Consider the following 26,315-nt stretch of genomic DNA (forward strand, 5'->3'; position numbering starts at 1 on the left):
CTTTTGTAAATATACTCGTATTATGCGTAATAACTTCGTATAGCATCCATTATACGAAGTTATACGAACAATAGCGATAATTTTGTGTTAATATGTATGAAAAAGAAAATGTTTCTCTAATGAATATTAACATGAAATTTGTGATGCTTGATGTAGTCACAGATGGGAGGGTAACTAATGCTTTATCTCTCATTATTTTTACTTTCTCTTTCACACAAAGCTAAACTTATTTTATAGAGGCTATTAAAATATTAGGGCCGGCCCGTGGCTCACTCGGGAGAGTGCGGTGCTGATAACACCAAGGCCACGGGTTCGGATCCCATATAGGGATGGCCGGTTGCTCATTGGGTGAGCGTGGTGCTGACAACACCAAGTCAAGGGTTGAGATCCCCTTACCGGTCATCTTTTTTTAAAAAAAAAGAAAGAAAGAAAAAAATATTAGGTGTTACTCTTCTAATAGGTAGGGGAAGGACAGAATTTTAAAGAGATACGCTTATAAGTCATTTGAGAAATGGGAGATGAGGTGCATTTTCACAACCATTGATTTACCTTCTAGATCATATGGTAAAAGCTCATACAGCTAAGTCCTTCACTTATGTATATCATATTTTTTCCTGATGTTATTAATGTGCAGTTATGTTGAAGGGGGTGAGGAAAATAAGGGTCATTTAGCTTTCTGGTTTGGTTGAAAAGAGAAAGATGTTTCAAAAATGAACTGCACTAATGTACTTCTTCAAATGCCTTCTGTGACGTTATTTTGTACTTTTTCTTTTCACATCTTCCCACATAAAATATACTTTGTCTTGAGAATATCCTTTGTTTCTACTTGAACGTTTTTATATGTATATGGATTTAGATAAATCTAGTGGAGCCACTTTTTGGGTTTGGTGGGTAGTGCCTGTATTCATAAAACAAGAGGCCTTTTGTTAGTTTCTAATAACCAGGAATTGATATATGTGGACACACAGAATTTTTTTTTTAAGTGGAATTTTTTTTTTTTTTTTTTTAAGTGGAAGTTATTTAAAGTGCAGATTTTTCATTGCCCATTGCAGAGAGATGAAGACAATTAGGCAGGACCATTGGCTTTGTCCATCAGGTGGTCCTTGATGACCCTTTTAGGCATTTTCATCAGTGGTAAGACAAAGCCAGATTTCCGGGTGATAGTGGATGGTGAGGAAACAGGCAGCAGTGTAGACAACTGTGAGAAGGAAAGGGAAGAGGAAACTTGAAGAAAGAGTCTGGGAAAGACTAATTTGGGGTTGTGGAGATGTGAGAAGTATCGATTGACAAAATGAAGGAGCCTATAGAGAGGTGGGATTGGAAGTCTAATTGAGAGAGGGGGAAAGGAAAAAGAAATGGATAAATAAAGCCAGATCACTAGGCTTTTATTCTCTATGGACTTCTTGTATCAAGATGTTAAGCCTCAAACATAAATGTATTTTTCCCTCTAAATTGCAGATGAGTCAATGTGTTATATCTCTATATGCTGCATGTCTCAAAACTTTGAACAGTATCTGTCCTTTCCCTGATAGTGTTGTAGGGCCTAAAGTATTTATTCCTATTGTAATATTTGGGGTTTGCAAGTGTTGTTAGATGTTGTATTTTATTCTGATGATGTAATCATTTATAAAATTTTCCTAAATGTGAAGTCTCCTTATTAATAGGCATAAGGAAAGTCCTTTGTTACTATGACTCTTGATTTTACTAGATCTTGTAAGCCTCTAACATAATAGATGTTGTTTGGATATATCAGAAAACCTCAACAACATTGTAAAGTAAGGCAAATCATAACTAAAGCCAAAATGTTTCATTATTTTAGTTATACTAAGTTTCCATTTATATTGTCAGATTTAGGGCTCAGACTCTCCAAACCCATTGTACAGACTGGGTCCCCAGACCCCTCACATGCAGGTCCATGCTGGGTAATTGGGAAAGATTCCAGGAGCTGTTGGCAGATAACATGAGCTCAGTCCTCAGCTTCCTTAGCGGCAGGAGCTTACAGGTCCAGTAGCTTAGAGGTCCGGCAGTGGCAGTGGCCTTGCAGAGGATCCTGGGGGCACTAGCAGCAGCAGCCGCCGCTTCCAGCAGCAGTAAATTTCTGTTTGTTTTATTGGCACTGTCCTATTTACCTCTATAAGACTTTCTACTGTCTGAGGTTTTCTCCTCTGCCGTTTCCGGACCTCCCACCTTCCCCCACTGAGCTGCTTTCCCAGTGATTGCATACAATGCCCTTGCTCGCCCTTTCACAACCTGAAAGTTGTTCATGAAGGCCCCAGGTTGTGCCTCTTTATAATCAGCAGTTTAGGCTGTGTTAATTAAATGTATTTATTTGCTTCCTTTTACTTTTAAGGAATCTTTATATAACATGTTCACCTGCACTAAGAAATTTTTAGTTTGAATCCAAAGGCGTCTACAAATCCAAGCTAATTATACAATATAACTTCATTTAGCTATTATGTGGGGGTTACAAGAAAATGGATACATTGAAATACATGTAATATATTGGCATATTTAATTTCCATCCCCTGACCCAATTTATTCCCTTCATTCTAGTTCCCAAAACTTTGCAGGAGGATCAGATATATGCAGTTTCTTCATATTAAATACACTTTAAGGTATTACTATGGCCCTTTTAGAGTTGGGTTAGAATAATGGTTCTCAACCTGGCTGCATCTAGGAATCCTTTTAAAAATATTAATGCCCAGGCCTCACCTCCAGATAGTGTCTTATTTAATTGGTTAGGGATGGGGTTTAGTAGTCACATTTTCTAAAAACTGCCCAGGTGATTCTAAGGTGTAGTCTGGATTGAAAACCACTGAATTAGAAGCTGAAGGCTACACAACTACACCAGTTGTCGAGTAAGGCAAATCATAAGTAAAGCCAAAGTGTTTCATTATTTTAGTTATACAAGTTTCCATTATATTGTCAGAGCTAGAGTTCAGACCCTTCAAGCCCATTGTACAGACTGGGTCACAAACCCCTCACATGCCAGGCTGGGTCCCTAGACCTGTCACACGCAGGTCCATGCTAGGTAATTGGGAAAGATCCTAGGAGCCATTGGCAGATGACGCAAGTTCAGTCCACAGCAGCAGCGGTGGTGGCCTCTCTTCAGAGGATCCCAGGGGCCCTGGCAGCAACAGTCTTTAGCAGCAGTAGTGGCCTCCCCATGGCCCCCTGGGGGCATCCTGAGGTGGGGGACAGCATGGATCACAGCCACTTATCCTTTATACTTAAGTCCATAACCCAGGACACCTGGGTGCACATGCGCAGTTACATTAGACACTAACCAAGGAACACCAGGGCACACGTGCATATTTACATCAAATGCTCGGCATCTGAGGGGCCCTGACCATTTTCCTATATTTTCCCAACAGAAACTACGCTGAAAGAATTTTCTTACTTTGTGAGTATTTATATATAAGATGTGAGTGCTTAGATTAGCTAGTTCCACTAGCTACTTCCCTACAACTGGGGAAGTTGAAGGCTATGGCTAGTTGTGAGGAAAATGGAGAAAGAATGGTCAGGCTCCCTCACCTCATATCCGTCTGAGCATGGCTCAGCCTGTCTGTTGTAAATACGTTAATTGCATGTGTGCACCCAGGTGTTCCTTGGTCATCTGCCTTTAGTATAAAGGACAACAGGTCTAATCAATGAGGAGGCTGAGCTCACATCCGAATAAAGCATGTCAACCTTACCAGCAGCTCCCAGGATCTTTCCAGTTACCTAGCTCGTGACCTGCATATGATGGGTCTGTGACCCAGTCTGCACAGGATGGGTTTGAAGGCTTTGTGACCCAGCCCAACACTAGTTTAATCTGCAGATTAGGATAAGATAATGCCTTTACTTTCATGTCTTGCAGAGTCTACTGTAGCATTGCTACAAACTGACAGAACAAAATTTATTTTCTGTCATGGCTGTGCTCTCTAGTGAAGGCTCTCTTCCTTGCCTCTTCTAGCTTCTGGTGGTTGTCAGCAATCCTTGGCACTGCCTGAGCTATAGATGCATCACTTCAATCTCTATCTCATTCATAACAGTTCAAATTTCCCTCATTTTATAAGGATACCAATCACTGAATTAGGGCCCAGCCCGCCCTAATCCAGTATCACCTTGTTTTAACTTGATTACATCTGCCAATGCCCTATTTCCATATAAGGTCACATTCACAGGTACCAGGGATTAGGCATAAAGGAGATAAGAGATGTGAAATTGCAAAAATTCTCACTGAAGGGGAAAAAGCATTCAGAATCCATATTCTCCTGATAAAAGTTTAATTAAAATATGAAAGTCTGGGGAAATCCTTTCTCTTGATTTTTAATTTTACAGGTTATTTTACTCCAAGACCTTAACCTCTCTGGACAGTACTGTGGGGTATCTATACTGTATGCTAGACAGTTTTCTCTCCTGCAGTTTCTCTGAAATTTTTTTTTCACATTTATCAATAAGGTGTTTCAGCCTTCTGCTTGTTCATAGAATCACCTGTGACTGCAGAGATTCTGAAGTCCTGGAGTAGGCCCTGGAAATCTGTACTTTGAACAGGACTCCAGGTGGTCCTTACGCTTGGACAAGTTTGAGAACCACTACTATACAAAAAGATAAAGAAGTTGTTTTATGACCAGTCCATCTGAATGGTGTGGTCTTTGAAGATGATTCAAGGTTGAGCCTGAACATGAGAGACTTGGTACTGTAGACCAAGGAAACTGCTGAGTATTTCATTGATTCCTAATCGGATGAACATAGAATCACCTGAGAAGCACTTAAAGTTATGGATGGCTGGATTCAACTTCAGAGATTCTAAACAACAGGGGAAACTTTTTTAAAAAGCTTCCTAGGTGGTTCTAATAACTAGCCAGGTTTGAAAGACTAGATCACTGATATCGTACAAAAAGCAAAGGATTTGGAGTCAAGATTTAAATTGTGGTCCTTTCACTTTTAACTCTTATAAACTTGGGCAAAAGGATTAAAGTCCTACTTTGCTGGCTTTTGAAGGGAGACTACTTACAAAGCGGACATTTTAACTATAAATTTCTTATCAGCCTACAATCAGATGAAGGAAACTGGTAAAAATTTCTCACCATAATATTTGGAGAGTGATATTTCACCATACTTATTTTATGGATTAAGTAATAATATATGCAAGTCATTTAAGACTTGCATAGATTTGGGGCCGGCCCTTAGCTCACTTGGGAGAGTGTGGTGCCGATGTCACCAAGGCTGTGGGTTTGGATCCCCTATATAGGGATGGCCGGTTAGCTCACTTGGGAGTGCGTGGTGCTGACAACACCAAGTCAAGGGTTAGGATCCCCTTACCAGTCATCTTTTGAGGGAAAAAAAGAAAAAAGGGTTGCATAGATTTGTATGTAAAAGTAATAACTAGGATGTCAGCTTTTAATTTGTTTAATTATTAAGCATACCTCCTCCTGCATTAACTGACTTTCATTTTCTTTAAGATCTGATTATCATGGACCTGCGACAGTTTCTTATGTGCCTGTCCCTGTGCACAGCTTTTGCCCTGAGCAAGCCCACAGAAAAGAAGGATCGTGTACATCATGAGCCTCAGCTCAGTGACAAGGTTCACAATGATGATCAGAGTTTTGATTATGACCATGATGCCTTCTTGGGTGCTGAAGAAGCAAAGACTTTTGATCAGCTGACACCAGAAGAGAGCAAGGAAAGGCTTGGGTAAGATGCCAGTTCTCAGGGGGCTAGTTAGGATAATGACATTCTTTATAAATCAACTAATTCTTTTTTCTTTTCTGGCTTAGTCACCAGTAAAGCTGTGTTGAACTACATCTTCTGAAAGCTAACCACAGAATTGCTTAATTAAAATTTAATTAAGCACCTGCTTTCATACATTTCTCCATTGAATAACAACTTATACCTCATTCTACAAAGCAAAACCATTTTTGCATAAAAGTATCAACTTCTACAGGACCCAGCTTTGAACTACATCATCTTGATCATAGAAGAACAGTACATGGGGGGCTTCTTATCTCTGCTGCTTTTAATTTTAAAAAACTGTCTGTGACCTATTTATTCATTGTGCCCAAGCCAAGTCATTGAGTGGCTAATAAACTGCAAATGGACCCCATGGACTATTTTCTGTAAAATTTATGATTTTCCAGGGTGTCCTTCACCTTCTTTGTTTTCACTCTCAGGTAATTGTTTAATTAAAAAACAAAAACCAAACAAACCAAACTTACCTTTTAGAAGATTTTAACAGGTAATGGTCTTAATGTCAGAATATGAGTTACTGTTTCAATAATAGCTGGACCATAGTCAGGTTCCGTGGTGCTTTCAGTAGGCAGCGTTTTACCTTAAGTGTTGATTTCTGTGGAATCCCAGGTGATTATTTCTAACTGGGAGTCTGAGAATGTCTTTTTTGGCTCTTCCAAAGCCTTGTTTCTTAAGGAAATACAGGCCAATTTTGTGAAAATTTTCTCAGTGAGCACCATTGGTGCAACTTTCTGAACTGTATTCAAGAAACTTGTACCACATATAAATGTCCAAAAATATTTCCCATTCATGGGTAGTGCTGTGATAACACATTATTATAGGCTTTGCTTTGCAAGATATTTCAGAATACATTTATTCGTTCATTGGGCTGTCTGCTGACTGAAGGGTACAATATTTTATTCCTCAACACTGACAGAAATAATCAAAAGATTTTGCTATGTAGAATGAGCAACTATCCCAGAACATTTGAAAATAGATATAGAAAACATATATCAAAAAGTCAGTCTTCTGTTAGGTTGCTTTTCTAACTTTGAGAGACCATGTTCACTTTCAGTTTTAATCTTATAACTGTGTTAACATTCCAGGCTGAAAATAGAGGTGCATGAGAGTGTTCTCAGTCTTCATATCACACCTATTAATATTGTGCATGTCCAACCCACATTTTGGTCTGCACATATCTCTTGGCAGAATTACTCTTAAATAATAAAGGGAGCTTTAGGTTTGATGTCATTTAGGGTAGATGGTACTTTAATGAGGATGTTCTGACTCTTTGCAGGTCATAGAATAACTCTGCTAGCAGTTTTCAGTAGAGAAAAAGTTGTCATCAGTAAATATTATCAAAAGTTCAACATATGAGCAGATTCTGTTTGATTAGAATAAGATGATAGAGTCATGTTTTTTATGGAATGTATGATTGAAGTAAATACTGTTTGCTTCTCCCAAATTTTGGAGATAGTGACAAGTTTATACAGTGACATACTGTTAGAAGCAAGAATCCCAGGTGAACTTTTTTTTAAAATAACTTATTTACTGCGGCATTTCTAAACATTGTTTTGGTAGGTGACTATATCAGAGGTTGGAAATAACAGATTTCCCCTTTTTTCCATCTTTCTATAAGACAAGTCATTATTATGAGATAAGTCATTGTTTACAACTGTAGTTGCACAAATTCACTAGTTTTTGAAATCTTTAGCAATAATATCTAAAAGACCACAGGAAGCATTTTAAAACAATTTTAATATACAATTTTCAGTTCCCTTTTTTAATTAAGAGTGTTGACAAGTAGGATATTTTTTCTTACATGTGTATTATTATTCTCTCCCCATCCCCACCAAAAAAAAAAGTCTAGATATACTTAATTTTCATTTATGTGTTATTCAAATGAAGGTTTGTTTGTTTTGAGTTGGTTGTCCTTAATATTAAAAAGTTCTCATCTTTGATGTATTTGCTATACAAATGAACTAGAACAGTTCATTATCCTTTTGGGGGATCACAGGTCCCAACCATTTAGGAGTTTAATGAAAGCTAAGGACTCTTCCTCAGAAAAGTGCACATATATGAATACAAAATTTTGCATGCTGAGAATTTCAGGAATATTATGCACCCTTCCGGAGCATAACCCAATTTCTTAAAAAACTAAAGGGTTTGTGTGATTCCACTTAAAATCTAAAGGCATGTGTTACCTCTTAGGAGAAATAACATGAGATCCACCAAGTGCATTGTGTCCTAGAATAAATGCTTACTTAGTGGCATTATAGCTACATTCAGTAGGTTTCTCCAGTGTCATAGGAATAGTACCCCATTAGCTTCATAAACTTGTATAGGCTTTTAAAATCAGAGATTAGAACCTCATTCTTGAAATAGGACATGCCCATTTCCAGTGTTCTTTCACAACTGCCTACAGGATGGATGGTCAGTGAGATAAGAATGGCTTTTACATTTTTAGAGTTTGTAAAAGAAAAAAATTTTTACATATATTTGACAGACTATGCGTGGCCCACGAAGTCAAAAATATTTACTATCTATTTCTTTAAAAAAAAAAAAAAACTTTGCCAGCCACTGGTTAAACCATTTGGGATATTTCCATTGAATAGAATGCTGTTCAGCCAACTTCATTAAGAAAAGCCCATCTTGAACAGTCATGTGCCCTTTTTTATGTGGGTGATCCTTCTCTTCAGGCTATTTATAATAGTTTAAAAATATCTTTTGGGGATGGGAAGGATTCTGATACCGTGTCTTTTTTTCTTAACTATACAGTGGCAGTACTGGTAGCTAATACCATTTAGGCACAAACTGGATCCCATTATAGATAATGCAGAAGTTTTCAATACTTGCATAACTTAATCTATTAATATTGTTAAAATTCTACAAAGTTAAAATTGCAAAATTTTGTCCTTATGTTCATGTAGATAGAGAAGGTTGTTTGAGAAATGGCTTTTTACTGCTCTACCTTTTCTATTAGCATTTTAGAGCAAAAGCTACAAGATTACACATCTCTGTGTAAAGTAAAATGCTTGTTAATTATAGGATTTGGCAATAGATAGTTATGGCTAACGCCTTATCAATATCAAGATGAGTCTCTTTTCATAGTGTTGCTAACACTCTGATTCTAATCACTTTCCCGTGTTGTATTCATGAAATGAACACAAACTGGGAAAGTCATTATTTGCTGCTAAGTGACAGTCTTTTTCAGTCTTGCAAGTAATAGTGCATACTAAATCTTGCTATGCCAAGATTTCTCTTCTTTTGGAAGTTTTAATTTAAAGTTCCTATTCCAAACTGGGCTGCTTACATGTGTGATTTCACATAGATTGTCTTAGCCTCTATAAGTAGGTTATTGCATCTTTAAATAGGAGTTTTATATCATGCGCTTATTTTTAAATGCTTAATTTGACAGCTCTGGAAGAAAGACGCTTATAAAGGGAGAAGTATATTGATTCTTTAGCTCTGTTTTGCTTTATAATCTGTAACTAACCATCTCAGCTTAACATTTTTGTAATCAGATATATACATTCCTACCACATCATTTCCTGAGTTCTCTGTTTTCATGGTTATATGTAAAAATCCAATTCAGCATAATATATAAAAGCTGCTAGTCATTTTTTAGATAAGCATTCTCCTGTCTGTGTACCTGTTTTTTAAATTAATCTTGCCTTACGGTAGAAATGACCCCAGAATTATTTTTGATATTTATATTTTCAACAATAGTGTTATCTTTTTCTAAACACAGCTAAATTGTACTAAATGCCACTGTATTGTACACTTTGAAATGGTTAATTTTATGTTATGTGAATTTATCTCAATAAAAACCAAATGTATTACTTGGGGGGGGAAAAGCAGCTACATTTTTTAAAGTCAGACTTAAATATTTTGAATTTTTAGAAAACTATGTCAGTGGTTGCAATTATTTACCAAGATGTGGAGATTCTCTTCCAAAAGCAATAAAGAAAAATATGAAGATATACATGTTGTTTGTGAAGTGTAGAACCCACATAGGAATGGATATTCACTCGTGAGCTCTGACCATAGGCTGAAACCTACCTGTAAAGAGGTAGGCTGGGTTCACTTTTGGATCCATATATACCAGCTATGGACTGTGCTTACCTTATCCAGATGGTTCATTATAGACCACTAATGGGCCACCTAGAAAAATGTTCAGTTGCCTGTCTGGCAGTTTTGTTTTAGAGAAGATTTTTTATTTCCATGTGTTAGCCCTGGGCAACACTTGTGGTCACAGCACACACCTGGCTAAGTCCAGAGACTTGTGTCCTTTTAACCTCTTGCTGGATTTCTCTGCATTTTCTACAGAAAGATTGTAAGTAAAATAGATGGCGACAAGGACGGGTTTGTCACTGTGGATGAGCTCAAAGACTGGATTAAATTTGCACAAAAGCGCTGGATTTACGAGGATGTAGAGCGGCAGTGGAAGGGGCATGACCTCAATGAGGACGGCCTCGTTTCCTGGGAGGAGTATAAAAATGCCACCTACGGCTACGTTTTAGGTAGGTCCCTACTATCTGGGGGAAAAGCCTTGTGGAGCTGGCACCTTGAAACGTAACTGTTTTGTCTTGTAGAATGATTGTAGATAAAATAGACGCGGATAAAGATGGGTTTGTGACGGAGGGGGAGCTGAAATCCTGGATTAAGCACGCCCAGAAGAAATACATATATGACAATGTTGAAAACCAATGGCAGGAGTTTGATATGAATCAAGACGGCTTAATCTCCTGGGATGAGTACAGAAACGTGACTTATGGCACTTACCTGGGTAAGGGGCAAGATGTCAGCCTGGCAGAGACCGTGGTCTTGAGTCAAAGAAACAAATGGGTCACGCAGTAAAGGAAAGGAAGAAATTGTGCGTATCTTAAATAGTTGGATGCTAAGCTAATTTTCCTTTGTTTTATTACTTTAAATTTGTACACTATTTTTTAATTTGTTTAATTTTTGTTTTCTGAAGTCTGGCATCTTCTACGCATTTCAGATATATTTTACCATTGTTTCTGTCATCCCTCATAGAGACAATTTTTAGAGTTGATCTCATTTACAAAGCTGCATTGTTCCAACAGTGCAAAAGCAAGAGGCTTTGAGATATCTCTTGACATGGTCCCATTAAAATGTTGGACCTGAAATTCAAACCAAATTAGATTCCTTTATAACTGGTGAGAATAGGAGGGAAATTGCTGTCTTTCTTTAATAAAATAAAATTCAAATAAAATCGTTTTCCTTGATGAAATTTAACCATTTAAGTATGTCTGCTTACTGAAATTTAGAAATGAAAATTTCCCATTTGTTTTCTCTGACACATGAGTTTATCAGCCTGCTTTGCAATGCTTCAAGACAAATAAATGTTACTTTGATTGCTTTCTGTTGATTTGGTAGCGCATATGTTTGGGCCACCTGTTAGTAGTTTAATTTTACTTATTACAGTTGCCTGCTGCTGAATACTAGGTGGTGATCTTACTGAGTTAATGACCCAGAGTGTTTTTATTAGTGAAACTCCTCTCTTGTACATGGTTACAATTTGAGTCAAGAACATATAAAACAGTACTTTTTGCATTTTTATCCTGGATGTTAGTCAAATTTCTAGATTAAAGCAAGCGTTCTCCCCCAGTGACTAACAGTGAGTGTGTAATGGTCAGTTTCCCCACTGGATAGCCAGCTGTCCATGTTAATTACAGGACTGCATGCATTTCTGGTGAAGAGACTTTGATTTCTGTTTCAGGCTTTTTCTCATTCCTAATACCAAAGAGGCAGTCTCTCTCAATGCTTGACACTTAGCCAAGAACCATACACATCCTTCACCCAATTAAGAACACATGTATTAAAAAGTCAGCACAGGCAGAGAGGCATCCATGCCTCTTGCTCTCTGGCTGAGGTCCAACACCTTCCTAATTTGTTTGGAATTAATTATAAATATGAAGCAACGGATAGGCTATTGGTGATCTAAACAAAACAGTGTGTTAATAAATCTCAGCTCAGACATAGGCTCTCACTTGCTGCCCAGAATGATTCTTTAACTTTTGTGTGATTATGTGTATAAATATCTGTTGAGAGCTCTGTTACCTCACAGAGCAGATGATTCAATGTAATGGGTATTTCTATTGCCTGAGACTATGCATAAGCTGAAGTACTGGCTGGAGAAGCAATGTCTTTATAAGGCGTCTTTCCCTGGAGGCATGTGGGTGGACAGCATTCAGGGGGTAAGGAGTCAGCTTAGAGAAGTGCTGGGAGTTTTTGTGAGAGTGTGTTCTTGATTTAATTTTGAATTCAGGTGTAAATCATCTTAGCTCTTAGTTAAAATCTGTCTCAGTGAATTCACTGTCCACAAAAAGAACATTAACTCTTTGTCTGCCACAAGTAAAACATGAAATACTAAGATCCACCTTGCCTATACCAAAACTAAATCAAAAGCCTACCCAAAACTGTGTACAGGCCAGCTAGGGCCATAAAATGGTGCTTAGGATAGATACAACACTCCAAGCATGGCTATACGCATATAAGTTTTGTCATTAAAAATAAAATTTTGTATCTTCCTTTTTCCATCCCCATGTATGCATGTTGCTATTAAGCCACTTGATTCCAGTTTCCATGTTTTACCCCAAGGAGGAGAAGAGGAAGGCTTTTAGTTAAAAATCTGGTCTTAATGTATAAGTTGTCTTGTTACCTTCCTTATGCTATATAATTAGTACTGAAACGTTTTGTATTTGTTTAGAAGAGATGACTTAGTATCTGAGAAGGGTGGTATTTTCCTTAATTCTGTATCTCCAGAGTATTACAGCATTGCATATACATATACAGGGTCCCAAAGCATTATGATTCAGTAAGCCGTCTTACTGAATTTGTAATGCTCAACAAAAAAATGAAAGGGAGCAATAGTTTTTTGTTTTTATTATTTAAAACTGCTTAAAGTATGGAAAGATTGAACTATAGTATCAAATGGTGTTACTGTTAAGGGGACCTGTGGGTCTTTTTATAAAACTAGTGCCATATCTTTTTTATTTAATTAATATGCTGCAGGAACAATAATTTCTTACCTTTAATGTGATGTCGTTTACTCTTAGTTTTTTAACATCTGTTATCGTATTTGGTTCACACATCAACTTGGATTAAAAAGTTTTTATTACTTTTCTGTCAGTTAACTCCTTCACAGTTTTTCAGCTTAAATAAACTAAACTTCATTCTTAGATTGATATGTAGAGACTTGATAACTGCTACTTATGCAGTTCAACATCATAACAGATGGATGTGTCCAAATTCAATTTGGTTGTTATCTGATGTTTAAATTTTTTTTGTAACCACTTTATTACTGACATACGATAAACAGTTCATATTTAAGAGCACAACTGATGAGTTTTGACATATGTATACAGCAATAAAACCATCACTACAATCAAGAAAATGAACATACCCATCACCCCAAAAACTTCCTAATGTCCTTTTGTAATACTTCTCGCCCTCCCCATGCTCCATCCTTGGGCAACTACTGATCTACTTTTTGTAACTCTAGATTAGCTTGCATTTTCTGTAGTTTTACATAAATGGGGGATGAACAGTACTGCTAACTCTTAGTAGATTTCTGGGTTGGCTAATAAAACCAGTGTGACCTTTCAGAGTAATGTTCTATTGCTTGAGTCTAAGTGTCCTTAATATGGGGTAGAAGGCCTTGTCTAGCTTCTTCACGGTAGCCTAATGTTTAATAAAAATAGCAATACCTGACATTTATTGAAAGCCAACTATACTAGTAGGCCAGGCATTGTTCTAAGCACTTAACTTAGATTTATTTTCTCATTTAAACCTCATAACAGTCCTTTCAGGCAGGCACTATTACTATCACCATATTACAAATGAGAAGACCAAGGCACAGTTAAGTTACTTGTCCAAGGCTAGGAAGTGATAGAGTTCAAAGCCAGAGGGTATGACTTTAGAGCCACCATTCCTCCCAGATGTAACTGGAAAATTCAACCCTTCTAGAAAACTTAATGCCAGTAACAGTGAAGTATTACATAGTCCAGGATCCAGAGTTCCATCTGGAATGGCAAACATATACGTTGAACTTGGTCTTGACTCTGCAGTCTGATTACTGGAGCTTTAGCCCAAAACGAAATGTCTTCATAATGTTGCAATTTTACCTGTGTATAATCAAGAAATAATCATTTCTTCATTGCTTTCTTTATCTTTCTTGGAAGTTGATTCTCCACTCCATGCACTTTCATGTTTTCTGGAAGCTTTTAAGATTTGACCTAAACTTTTGTTTTCTAGATGATCCAGACCCTGATGATGGATTTAACTATAAACAGATGATGGTTAGAGATGAGCGGAGGTTTAAAATGGCAGACAAGAATGGAGACCTCATTGCCACAAAGGAGGAGTTCACAGCTTTCCTGCACCCTGAGGAGTATGACTACATGAAAGATATAGTAGTGCAGGTGGGTGAGATCAAGGACTCGAGCAGCAGCTCATTTGCTTTTCTTGTTTTTGCCATCTTTCCTCTTTAGCCTTTCCTGTATATTTGGGAGAATGACTTGCTATACAAGTACTAGCCAGATTCAGTCACTGTTTTTTCTGTGACATTGATCAAGTCATTTTTCTTAAGTGCCTTAGGCTTTCTATTTGTGCAGTGATACTTTCCATCAGATAATGTATTTTGTCATTTCATTGGTAGCTTCATATTGTGAGAATGAGGGGAAATCCTATTTTTTAAAATGTCCCATGACTGGTGGTCAGACACTGAGTAATAACAATGATACTAAAGAATTCTTATAGAAGGCAGTTATTGATAACATTGACTATCTATAGCTGTCGACATAATTACTGGTAACGTCTCCTGTTAGTATGACTTCAGCATGACTAGTGCAACCAGGTAGATCATCATGGGCTTAGTGGGGTAGTTCATCATTAAGCAGTGTCAGTGTTTGTCCAAGAAGATTCATAGTTATTTTAGGTGGAAGGATAAGAAATTTCTAATTTTTCACCATTTCTAGCTAGAAAAACATCAATTTCGTATGGTTTTAACCATATGCACATGTGTCTGTGTGCTTTAAATGAATTACAAATGTTTTCCTAAACTAGATACCAAACTCTCTACTGGCAAATTTATTCAGAGACTAACTTTAATAGTCTCTTCTTCTTTCCTGTTTAGGAAACAATGGAGGATATAGATAAGAATGCTGATGGTTTCATTGATCTAGAAGAGTATATTGGTAAGTCTCTATTTCTAGTGTTTTTTTTGGAAGATGCTGAGGAGCTTTGGAAGATGTAGAAACAATTTGCCCCATGAGTTAACTTTTACTAGATCGTTAAGCCATACCAGTTTGATAAATAGTGGGTCGTGACAAAGTATCTGTAGCAGCGTTGTCCAATCAAAATATAAATGTGAGCCACATATGTAATTTTAACTTTTCTAATAGCCACATTAAAAAGTAAAAGGAAACAAATGAAATTCATTTCAGTAATGTATTTTACTTAACCTAATTTTCCAAAATACTGTCCATTTATTATCAATATAAATTATTAAGTTTTAAAATACAGCACATCCCATTTCAAGTGCTCAGCAGTCACATGTGGCCAGTGGCTACTATACTGGGCAGCACAAATACAGTATACCTTGGATGCCCTATGGAATTGTAAGTAGTTGCAGGGAGCCTAGACTGGCATTAGGAAACCCAGGAAAAGGAGAGAGGGAATAGATTAAAAGAGACAGGTAGTGAAGAAATGACCAGGAGTTGCTGATTCCTTTTAAAGCCTTTCCTTTATACTTTGTTTTGCTCATGTTTTCTGTCTGGTTCTCTGACTAGTTTCCTTTTGTTTTGTTTCGTTTGTTTGTTGGGGGGTGTGGAGGAGTGGCTGGCCAGTACAGGGATCAAACCTTGTTTCTTGGTGTTTTTGTTTTTTCCTTTAAAGATGACCAGTAAGGGGATCTTAACCCTTGGCTTGGTGTTGTCAGCACCGTGCTCAGCCAGTGAGCTTAACTGACCATCCCTATATAGGATCCGAACCCGTGGCCTTGGTGTTATCAGCACCACACTCTCCCGAGTGAGCCACAGGCCGGCCCAAGGTGTTACCAGCACTATTATCTAACCAGCTAAGCTAACCGGCCAGCACTTATTTTGTTTTTTAAAGTTGTTCCTTTTTGCCATTTTCCCTTTTAGTTGTCTGTGTAAATTTTTTTTTAATTTTAATTTTTTGGATGCTACACTTTCAAGGCTTATTTCTCTCATGTAAAGTTCTGTTTTTATTATCCTCATAATAATTCTAAGATTTTCCAATTGGTTTAAAAAAGAGCTGCCTCTCTTACCAAGTAGTTGAACAACTTGTTTCACAATTTCTGATGGAAATTAAAATGGGTGAAGAAGAGATGGAAAATGTTAATACTGTTGTTGTAAATGTCTTTGTAACAAATATTCTATTTCAAAAGGTATTAGTATTTTTATATTTAATATTTTTATTTTTACTCATAGTAACTTATTCTGGTACACCACTGGTTTTGTGTTTCAGATAAGCCAGTTTGTTTTTAGATCTCTGATCTTTACCTGAAATATTTACTTATTTTAAGCCTGAAAGAGAGACTTAAGCTCTACCTCTATTACCTGTCATTAAACTGCATTGAACCGGTAACTTCTTTGCATAGATATTGTCTACTCCTACCTGCTATTTATATTCTAGAGTTATTCCTGTTGAATTACTCCTTGTATATTTACCACCCTTTCTTCTAAGACTTGATGTACTTTGAGCTTTTTAGGGAAAGAGGGATGAGCAATGGAAGATAAGGATTTTTTCCAAAAAAATTCATTTTTTTTTTTTTTTTTTTTTTTAGTGGAGTTCCTCAAGACAGTAGATAAATGCCTTGGGGGCATTTACTGAGCCCGCGTTGACATTTATAGGATTTTCTACTTTTAAGTATTTTATCTTTTCATTCTTGACTTTTGCCACTTTATCACCATTGCTAAAACTATGGGGAACTCGTTTGAGTGACCTGATGAGAGGAATTAAGTTTTGTGACTGTTAAGTACCATCACTTACCAAGCATTGGGGCCAAATAAGGAGATATTTTTGTCTCCCTCTGCATCATATTCAAGGCAGAGGAATTATATCTTAAAGTTACCAAAAATATCTAGAGAGAGAGAGAGAGAGAGAGTTTTTGTGTGTGTGTGTGTGTGTTGAGTGTGTGTTTGTGTGAGAGAGAGAGAGAGAGAGAGAGTGTGTGTGTGTGTGTGTGTGTGTGTGTGTATGTGTGTGTAGCTTGCTTTTGCAAGTCAGTAACTAATGCAAACGCTTTTACATCTGGGTTGCTGGGTTGTGTAAACCTAACATTCTTCCAGACAGTATCTTCCAGTTTCTAGAGATGTGTCAGTTTCTGCCCTACTGAGGAGGATCATAAAGAAATAAAGTTATTTGCCTCTGACATTTAGCATTAATAACAAGCCACCAGAGTTATGCTGTTTAATTCTTCTTTTAAAATTTATTATAGAACATTGCAAACATACACAAAATTATAAAATACAGTACTATAATGAGCCCTCATGTACCTATCCCCAGCCTCAACAACCATCAACCCACAACCAATCCTTTTTCAGCCACATCCACTTCCTTACCTTATTTCTTATTTTGAAATCCCAATCATCATCTAATTTCCTCTGTAAACATTTGGTTATGTATCTCTAAGATACATTACATATTTCTAAAAACTTGTTTTAGATAATCTCAACCAAAAAAAAATTAATAATTCCTTAATATCAAATAGATTGAATCCTTTTAAAATAGAAATTCAAATAATTTTTTAAATTTTGGGCCGGCCCGGTGGCGCACTGCTACAGTGCACCGCTTGAGAGCGCGGCGGCGCTCCCGCCGAGGGTTCGGATCCCACATACAGACCGGCCGCTCACTGGCTGAGCGAGGTGCGGGTGCAACACCGTGGGTTGCGATCCCGTAGCCGGTCCTGGTCCGGTACGGGTGCGACACTGAGGGTTGCGATCCGTTGCCAGTCACAAAAAAAGACAAAAAGGAAAAAAATAATAATAATAATTTTTAAAATTTTTACACATGTCACTTTAAAATGCATTTACATTATATCATATATTCTAGCTTCTTTTTTTTTATTTTTTTATCTTTAAGATGACTGGTAAGGGGATCTTAACCCTTGATTTGGTGTTGTCAGCACCACGCTCTCCAAAGTGAGCTAACTGGCCATCCCTATATAGGGATCCGAACCCGTGGTCTTGGTGTTATCAGCACTACTCTCCCAAGTGAGCCACAGGCCAGCCCTCCCTTACACATTTTAAAGTTGGCATCTAAAATATTTAATTAGAAGCTTAAACGGTTATAAAGAATAGTCTCTGTTGGTTGTAAATACTGACATTTTAAAGTAGCTTAATTCTAAAATAAATCTGTGAAATCTAAATATCATAGCAACTTCTTACCTACCATCGTTCATATGAATAGTTTGAACAAACCGACTTTAAAAAGATAATCAGGAAATTCAAATTTGGGCTGGGTATTAAAGGATATGAAGGAATTGATTTTACGAAATAGGATAATGGCATCATGGCTGTAAGAAAATGCCCATAATTTTTAGAGATACATTCTACAATATATAGGGATGAAGCGATGTCTGGGATTTGCCTTAAAATAATTCTGGGGAGGAAAAAAAGGGATAGAGAAGCATGTGTGGCAAAAGCCGGATAACTTGAGTTTGATGGATCAGTGGGAATTCTTTGGACTATTTTCTACTTTTGTATTTGCTTGAAAGTTTTCATAATGAAAACAGAAGTGATAATATATGTAGAATGCTTATTATGATGCCTAGAATATAGTAAGCACTCGATGAATATTAGCCACTGTTTTTGCATTTAATAATAAAAAGGAAATGGTACTTCGGTACTGTATTTTTTTAAATTATAGTGTTTGGTTTGCAACAGTGTGAGCATTGCTTGGTCACACTTTTTCATTTAATCTTACAGGGATTTGGGGGTGTTTATACCACTTAAGTCATAAGATGGATGATAAATAGTATTGTCTTAAAAAAATAAGCTGTTCTCTAATAATTGGAAATTTTATACCATTCCTGTTTCTTACATTATTTTTCAATTTACTTCTCCCACAGAATTATATCCTAACATATTTTATCTTAAAAGCCTTAAATAACCTTGACATACTTTACCTACAAGAATATTGTGTATATAAATTGAAATGAGAATAATTATTTTCTGTTATAAGCCTCTTAAGGGTTTTTAAGGAGTCTTCCAGGTTAAGTTAGTGTTATGATTATTAATACACAAACAATCACATTTCTTGCAAACATTTTGTTTATATTATTAAACCAAAATGTGTCTCTGATACATTTTTTTTTTTTTAAAGATGACCGGTAAGGGGATCTTAACCCTTGACTTGGTGTTGTCAGCACCATGCTCACCCAGTGAGCAACCGGCCATCCCTATATGGGACCCGAACCCGTGGCCTTGGTGTTATCAGCACCACGCTCTCCCGAGTGAGCCATGGGCCGGCCCTCTGATACATTTTTTCAAGTAGTTTTGTATCCACAGATGACAATTATTGTTATAGTGAAACCTGTTCAGCACCAATTCCTGATTTTTGTTTTTGTAGAGGAAGTACTGAGAGACCTTGTTTGCATAAATTAATAAATTGATGAGAATGGAAGATTTGTTTCAGCAGTGTCACTTCGTTCTCGAAACTCTTTCTGAGTTATGTCAGAAATCACATGATCTTGGGCCAGCCCGGTGGCGCACTCGATGGAGTGCGGCGCTCCCGTGAGGGTTCGGATCCCATATGGAGACCAGTCCGCTCACTGGTTGAGCGTGGTGCGGGCGCGACACCGAGGGTTGCGATGCCGTTGCCGGTCACGGTGCAGGTGGTGCGGGCGCGACACTGAGGGTTGCAATCCCGTTACCAGTCACGAAAAAAGACAAAAAGAAAAAAAAAAGAAGAAGAAATCACGTGATCTATCATCAAAAATTATTTTTAATGATCCATTAGTTAAAATTGAGTTAGACCCTCTCAGTTTTTTTAAAGTGAGGAATTAGAAACCTCTTCACATACAAAAGAATTTGTTACCTGTTTTTTACACATCTTTCTCAGAATCAACAGTAATATTTCTAATTGTCCCTTTTTCATCATCTTGGAGCTTTTTACACTCTAGTAAATTTCAAGATAGGTGAGAATATGCCTTTCTTTTTTAAAGTGGGAGAAAGGTGATTGTGAAAGGGGAAATGGGAAAGAAGCTTGATAGCCAGAGATACGTTCTTATGCAAATCAGTTTTTAGGAAAAACTATATGTGGAAGTTGAAGATCTGGAATTTGATTCTGTATTGCTATGTGACTATGCCAGTTGTTGGGTTAGGGTAATAGCTATGCTCATTGTATGGCCAAGCATTTCATAACTAAAGCCAAAATGTTTCATTAGTTTAGTTATACTAAGTTTCCATTTGTATTGTCAGGGCTAGGGCTCAGACCCTTCAAACCCGTTGTACAGACTGGGTCACCAGACCCCTCACACGCAGATCCACGCCAGGTAATTGGGAAAGATCCCGGGAGCCATTGGTAGATGACATGAGCTCAGTCAGCAGCAGTAGCAGCAGTAGCAGCTTAACAGCAGCAGGAGCGGTGGCCTCTCAGGGCATCCGGGGACACTGGCAGCAACAGCTTGCAGCAACAGCCTCTAGCAGCAGTAGTGGTCTCCCTGGGGCCATCCCGGGGACGGGGGGGGGGGGCACCATGGATCGGAGCCACTCATCCTTTATACTTAAGTCCATAACCCAGGACACCCGGGTGCACATGTGTGATTACATGAGACAATAATCAAGGAACACCTGGGCACATGTGCATATTTACATCAAATGCTCGGCAAGATTCTGAACATCCAAAGGGCCCTGACCATTTTCCTTCACTTTCCCTGCAGATTCTCTCATGACTGTCCTTTTCCAGTATACTCCTTTTTTTTTTTCCCCCAACTAAAGATGACTGGTAAAGGAGATCTTAACCCTTGACGTGTGTTGTCAGCAGCACACTCCCCCAAGTGAGCCACGGGCCAGCCCCCTTCCAGTATACTCCTTGATGATATTCCTGTTTCTCCAGGGGCATACTTGCCCCATCTGAAGGCCATTGTATACTTTATGTGGTAATTGGTTGGTAGACAGTTGTGGCTTATAATATACACTTCCCTAGTCTCCTTGAGAATTTAAAACTGCATCTTTCTAAAACCAGTGGTCCAATTTAATTAGCTACTTGGGGGTGAAATGAAATGAGGGGATAAAGACTAGTTACTTTTCTTGATGCTAGTTATCCCTTCTTATTTCTGCATTTTTTAAGGTATAAGAACTCTTTGCTCTCATGTCACTCAAAATGAGTAGCTGGAAATATTCTTATTCAAGATCGGTAATTAAGCCTCAGAGAATATCTTGCTTCCTAAGGTTTCTCTGCCCTGAAATACCCTTGTAATTGTCACTAGGTTGCAAACAGGGGTGAGGTGGAAGGTCAGGCCAGATTAGGAGGAAGCAGTCTCTGAAAGAAGACAAACCCTTCTTTTGTATGTATGTCTGTGCACACAGGTGACATGTACAGCCATGATGGAAATGTAGATGAGCCAGAGTGGGTAAAGACAGAGCGAGAGCAGTTTGTTGAGTTTCGAGATAAGAACCGTGATGGGAAGATGGATAAGGAAGAGACCAAAGACTGGATCCTCCCCTCAGACTATGATCATGCAGAGGCAGAAGCCAGGCACCTGGTCTACGAGTCAGACCAGAACAAGGTAAGTCTGGCCAGGCCTGAGCAATCTAGCATTGACTGAAGTCTGTTTCTAGGGGATTGCCTAAAAAATTTCTATTAAGGTACATAGAGCATTTAAGGACTTAGTCCAAGTCTGCTAAGGATCTAAATTTGGTGATTGAAAACTTTCTGGGCAGCAATAGCTGTCTTATCTCATTTTAGAAGTCCCTCTGCCAGTGCTTATTTCACTGAAGGAATTTGGGCTGCAGAAAGAGCTTCTGTGTGTTGCCTGTGCCCAGCATGCATCATCACTTGTTATCTTTGCATCCCCAGGAATTTTGGGGGGGGGGTTCTCTTCTTGTTACTTCCTTTATTCTTTTATCTATTACAGGTTCATTCTGCCTACTCAAAGCTGGCTATTTTCTTCTTAAATCAAATATACTTTTTAAAATTAGGTCCTTTGTAGTAGGTTATAAATCAGCTTTTCTTTGGAACCTGTTAAAATTGTCCTTGATCAATTATCTAGAGCATTCAGTTCATTAAGTGTGGTATTCCACTAAGCCTTGTCACCTTTTTCAGAGATTTGAATGTTCTGCTTGGAGTAAGCTGAAACCAATCTCAGGGTGTGGATTTTTAGTGCTCTGAACATTCATTTATCTAGGCTAGTCTTCAGTTTCAAATGCAGTTTCTTATTTTAGAGCCTTTTTTGAGGATTGGTCTGTTTTGAGTTCTTGCTCAGAGTCACTTCAATAGCTAGGTACTGTGTCCTGAGATACTAGAAAAGGAAACTCATGTGGTCATCCCTTGAGAAACTAGATGATGAGTGTCTGAGCCTCCATTTAGGATTGTGTCTGTAATCTGATTGGTAGCTAGGGCAGAGTGAAGTTGCAGACTAGGCTTGATATTGGTAGATTTTGTTGTTCCTATTAGACAATAACAGATTTGCATTGAAGTATTTGCCCAATTATCTTTGACCATCTCTCACCCATATCTAGATGTCCCATATTTGCTCTAAAAAGAGTTTTCTCCTCAGTAAACGCTGTATCTCCAGCATTGAGTTGTTGAGCTGTACTCCATTCCCCCACTTTTAACTTTCTTAATAAGAGAAATTTCTTAATTGTTATTTTCCTCCCTCTGGGTATGTGGGGGATGGGCAGGGGGATGAAAGTTGAAGTTCACATTTAATTTAGTGGGAAATAGAATCTTAAATCCTGATTAACCCCTGTTATTCTATGGCAGTATTTCTGAATTTGGAATGGAAAATATATTCTGCCTCAATTCACTGCTCTCTCTAATTGCAGGATGGCAAGCTTACCAAGGAGGAGATTGTTGACAAGTATGATTTATTTGTGGGCAGCCAGGCCACAGATTTCGGGGAGGCCTTAGTACGACATGATGAGTTCTGAGCTGCAGACAGAGGAACCTGCATTTATTCAAAAGTAATTTATTTTTACAGCCTCTGGTTTCACACTAAATTGTTTGCGCTACTGAGACTGTTATTACAAACTTTTTAAGACGTGAAAAGGCGTAATGAAAACAATCCCGTCCCTCTTCCTCCTCCTCCTCTCTGAGGGACTGGAGGGAAACCGTGCTTCTGAGGAACAACTCTAACTAGTACACTTGTGTTTGTAGAGTTACACTTTGTATTATGTATAACATGATGTGTTTATTTTTGTATTTGTTGTCTGGCTGGGAGTATGATATGAAGGATAAAGATCCTCAAGTCACACTTGTAGGCAAACATTAGCCCTTTACTCTTTCTCAACCCCTTATATAATTTTTATAATTCTCACTTAACTAATTTTTTAAGCCTGAGATCAATAAGAAATGTGCAGGAGAGAGAAAAGGAAAAAAATATACCCCACAATTTAGATTAGAGCGATAACACTTACTCTTACCTATCGAAAAGTCTGACATTTAACAAATAGTAGGGGACACATTTCCATTCAGTTGCTGTGGATCCAGCAGCTGATTCTGCCATTATCTGGGCAAGGGCAGATCCCTATGCTATAAGAAAGCTTGGCTCAACTTGATTTTATTCTTTTTTTTCCCCCCCCTATAGGACTAGCTGTTTGCTAATTTTGTCAAGCACAGCTGTGGTGGGAAGAGTTAGGGCCAGAGTCTTGAAAATCATGTAGTGAATGTGATCTCTTTACAGAGCTATAGATAGAAATAGCTGGAAAGCTAAAGGAAAAATGTGAGTGCTTTCAAGGCATACAGTTTTTTTCTGGGTGTGCATCTGTTGAAATGCTCACGACATAATTATCGGCCTGTTGAAATCACTGTAAGTGCCCCATCCGGCTCCTCTTCCCCAGGTGTGCTGAGGAATTAATCTTGGTTTCACTGCAGTTAAAATTCATTTTTTTCCAATCATGTCATTGAAAGTGCCTTTAAATAAGAGGAATGATCACTGAAAGGGAATTCTCTTAAGAAACCCTAATATAAAATAAAGAGAAGATTATTTGGACCACTTTATATGAAAGCTTAGAACTTCCCAATATAGCGGGGATTTTTTTTTTCTTCCCTCTCTCTTTTGAACAGTAGTTATTTAGCAGTATTAGTTATCTAGCTTGGTTGCAGTGTTCTTTCCAAAAACCACATGCTGCTGAATTTACCAGGGATCCTCATACCTCAGAACGCAAACCACTTACTACCAGGCCTCTTTTCATGTCTGATGGAGAGCTTGAGATCAGACTCAAAGGTGAGAGGGCTCTTTGGTTTGAGGACCATTGCTCACCCTTCCTGCCTTCAACCCACCACACTTCATTCCCTCATCTCCCCTTCTCCCTGCTGCCAAAAGAAAAGTACATCATGGATCAACAGGTTGCCAGTCCTTTTCAGAGAGAAGGATGTTGTAGAAAAAGCTAAAGAAACCACCCTCTGTTCCCAAGCTCCACTTGACCCCTATTTTATGTAACACGATCTCTGTCCTTTTTGGTCCCTTTCTTATAGACGGACCTCTTTCAAGAAGTTATTATATTCCAAGTTTTAGCCCTCAGGTTACTAAGATAAATATATGTATACATAACCTTTATTATTTCCTGCATCTTTCTGGGTAATACATTCAGGTGGTACTGGGTGATTATTATAATCTGAACCTAGGTATATCTTTTGGTCTTCTGTGATCATGTTGAGGTGGGCTACTTGGAATGGTAAAAAGCCAGGCATCATGTAACTTCACCCCAGCCTTTGCATTGAGCTCTTGATAGTAGATTCACTCTTTTTAAGTTTAACCCCAATATAGGGTAATGGAAATTCTCGCCCTCCAGATTCCCAAATTTTATTGTAAGAAGACCAGAGGACATTAATAATGCTACCAACCCTGGCTTAGTTAGAGAGGACACATCATGAACCGTGTGGCAAGAGAGCCTCACTGCTCACTAGGTGCAGAGAACCCAGGCCTTATGTTAAAATCATGCACTTAGAAAGCAAACCTTAATCTGCTAAAACAGCAACTTCTGGATGCTGGGGACTCAGCAGCAAATATTGTACTCTAACCTCTAATGTTACCCTTGGATAATTGTTTTGGTTTAAATCAAGCCTGAGACTGGTGAACAGTAGCTACACACCCACATTGTGTGTTCTGTGAATGCTAGCTCTCTTGAATTTGGATATTGTTTATTTTTTATAGAGTGTAAACCAAGTTTTATATTCTATGATGCAAACAGGTACCAATCTGTTTCTAAATAAAACTGTTTACATTCATTGTGGGGTATGTATGTCCTTCATTCTCTAAGAAATGGAGCTCTAACTTAGAATTATGGGTGCTCTAAAATGTTACAGGAAACTCTCCTAGAAGGTTTACAATACCCTTTCCCAATGCAAGAAAGTACTGCCTTCTCCCAGGTTGGTTACTCCTTTCCTCCTACTTCTGAAATCTTCTAGAGTCTTTCTCACTACAGCTGCAGCCATCTCTGCTTCCCCTTAGGCCTTTCAACTGGAGAGGAGCCCAGCTGCTCATTACGTAATTATCTGATATCAAACACAAGCCATTCCTAGATGTACACACAACATTTATCTTGATTTTTATTTCAAGAAGTCTCTTCTGGGGGTGGAAGGAGAGTATAGAGTATAAGGTAAAACAATTTTCTGAACATTTTGGCATAGTTTATAAGTGGTGATAAGATACGCAAGTTCATTTTGAGAGCATCAAAGGAATTAAACTTTAATAAATACACAAGCTTAAGATATATAGGTTTATCCAAATAGAAGAGGGGGGAAAGGAGCTTCTGGAATAATTCATGCTGGCTCCAGGGCTTCTGGACATGGCTGTCCCTTCCAAAGCTACAGCAATTATTGTCAGAGATCACATAAAAAAGTGCTTTCCAACTCGTATTTGGGACCTACTAAAGGTTTTTTTGTTTTTCCTTTATGTCTCCCATTTCTAAGGTGTTTTCTTAAGTTTCTTCTAATTTTTCTTCAGAATATATATCAGAGCAGATCCCCGGTAGGGGGGGAAAAAAAAAGTTACTGAAAAGGAAAGTAGTTATCCATACACTGAAAAATCAGCCATCCTTTTTTTCCAGCGGTTGTCCCATACAGGTGAACCCTTGACCTTGGTATAATCAGCACCACGCTCTCCCAAGTGAGCTAACTGGCCAGCCTCATACTCCTTTATAGTTGCCTCGTGTGTAGAAATCAGTTCTCCAAGTGCTGTGAGTGGTGCCACTTAGGAGTAGAAACTGATGATTGATGGCCTCTGGGTGGTTTGAAGTAGACCCAGTTGGGAACAGTAGTAGCTTTGTAGGCAAGAAGAGAATAGTAAGAATATGAAGAATTGACTCCCCAAACTGCCATCACTCTCCTTCCCATATTTTTTCTGTGTTGTTAGTAATTTGGTTTTTGACAGAGAAAGTAGAAACTTA

The 26,315-nt window shown here is 38.0% G+C and overlaps 1 protein-coding gene across 2 annotated transcripts in view; it reads left to right on the top strand.

The window, feature by feature from the left end:
* Positions 1–25,155, top strand: part of CALU (calumenin) — a 29,309-nt gene extending 4,154 nt beyond the window's left edge. The window contains exons 2-7 of one of the 2 annotated variants that reach the window (XM_008585387.1): positions 5,448–5,679; positions 10,042–10,235; positions 13,993–14,159; positions 14,873–14,933; positions 21,294–21,493; positions 22,752–25,155. In XM_008585387.1, coding sequence (XP_008583609.1) covers positions 5,459–5,679; positions 10,042–10,235; positions 13,993–14,159; positions 14,873–14,933; positions 21,294–21,493; positions 22,752–22,856 — 948 coding nt within the window. In that variant the 5' untranslated portion in view covers positions 5,448–5,458 and the 3' untranslated portion in view covers positions 22,857–25,155. Of the gene's footprint in view, positions 1–5,447; positions 5,680–10,041; positions 10,236–10,307; positions 10,502–13,992; positions 14,160–14,872; positions 14,934–21,293; positions 21,494–22,751 lie in introns of both variants that reach the window. The other variant, XM_008585389.1, reaches the window with a different exon arrangement.
* The last annotated feature ends 1,160 nt before the right edge of the window (positions 25,156–26,315 follow it).

This window comes from Galeopterus variegatus, unplaced genomic scaffold (genome assembly GCF_000696425.1).
Source record: "Galeopterus variegatus unplaced genomic scaffold, G_variegatus-3.0.2 Scaffold3550, whole genome shotgun sequence".
In the NCBI taxonomy this organism is placed as follows: Eukaryota; Metazoa; Chordata; class Mammalia; order Dermoptera; family Cynocephalidae; genus Galeopterus; species Galeopterus variegatus.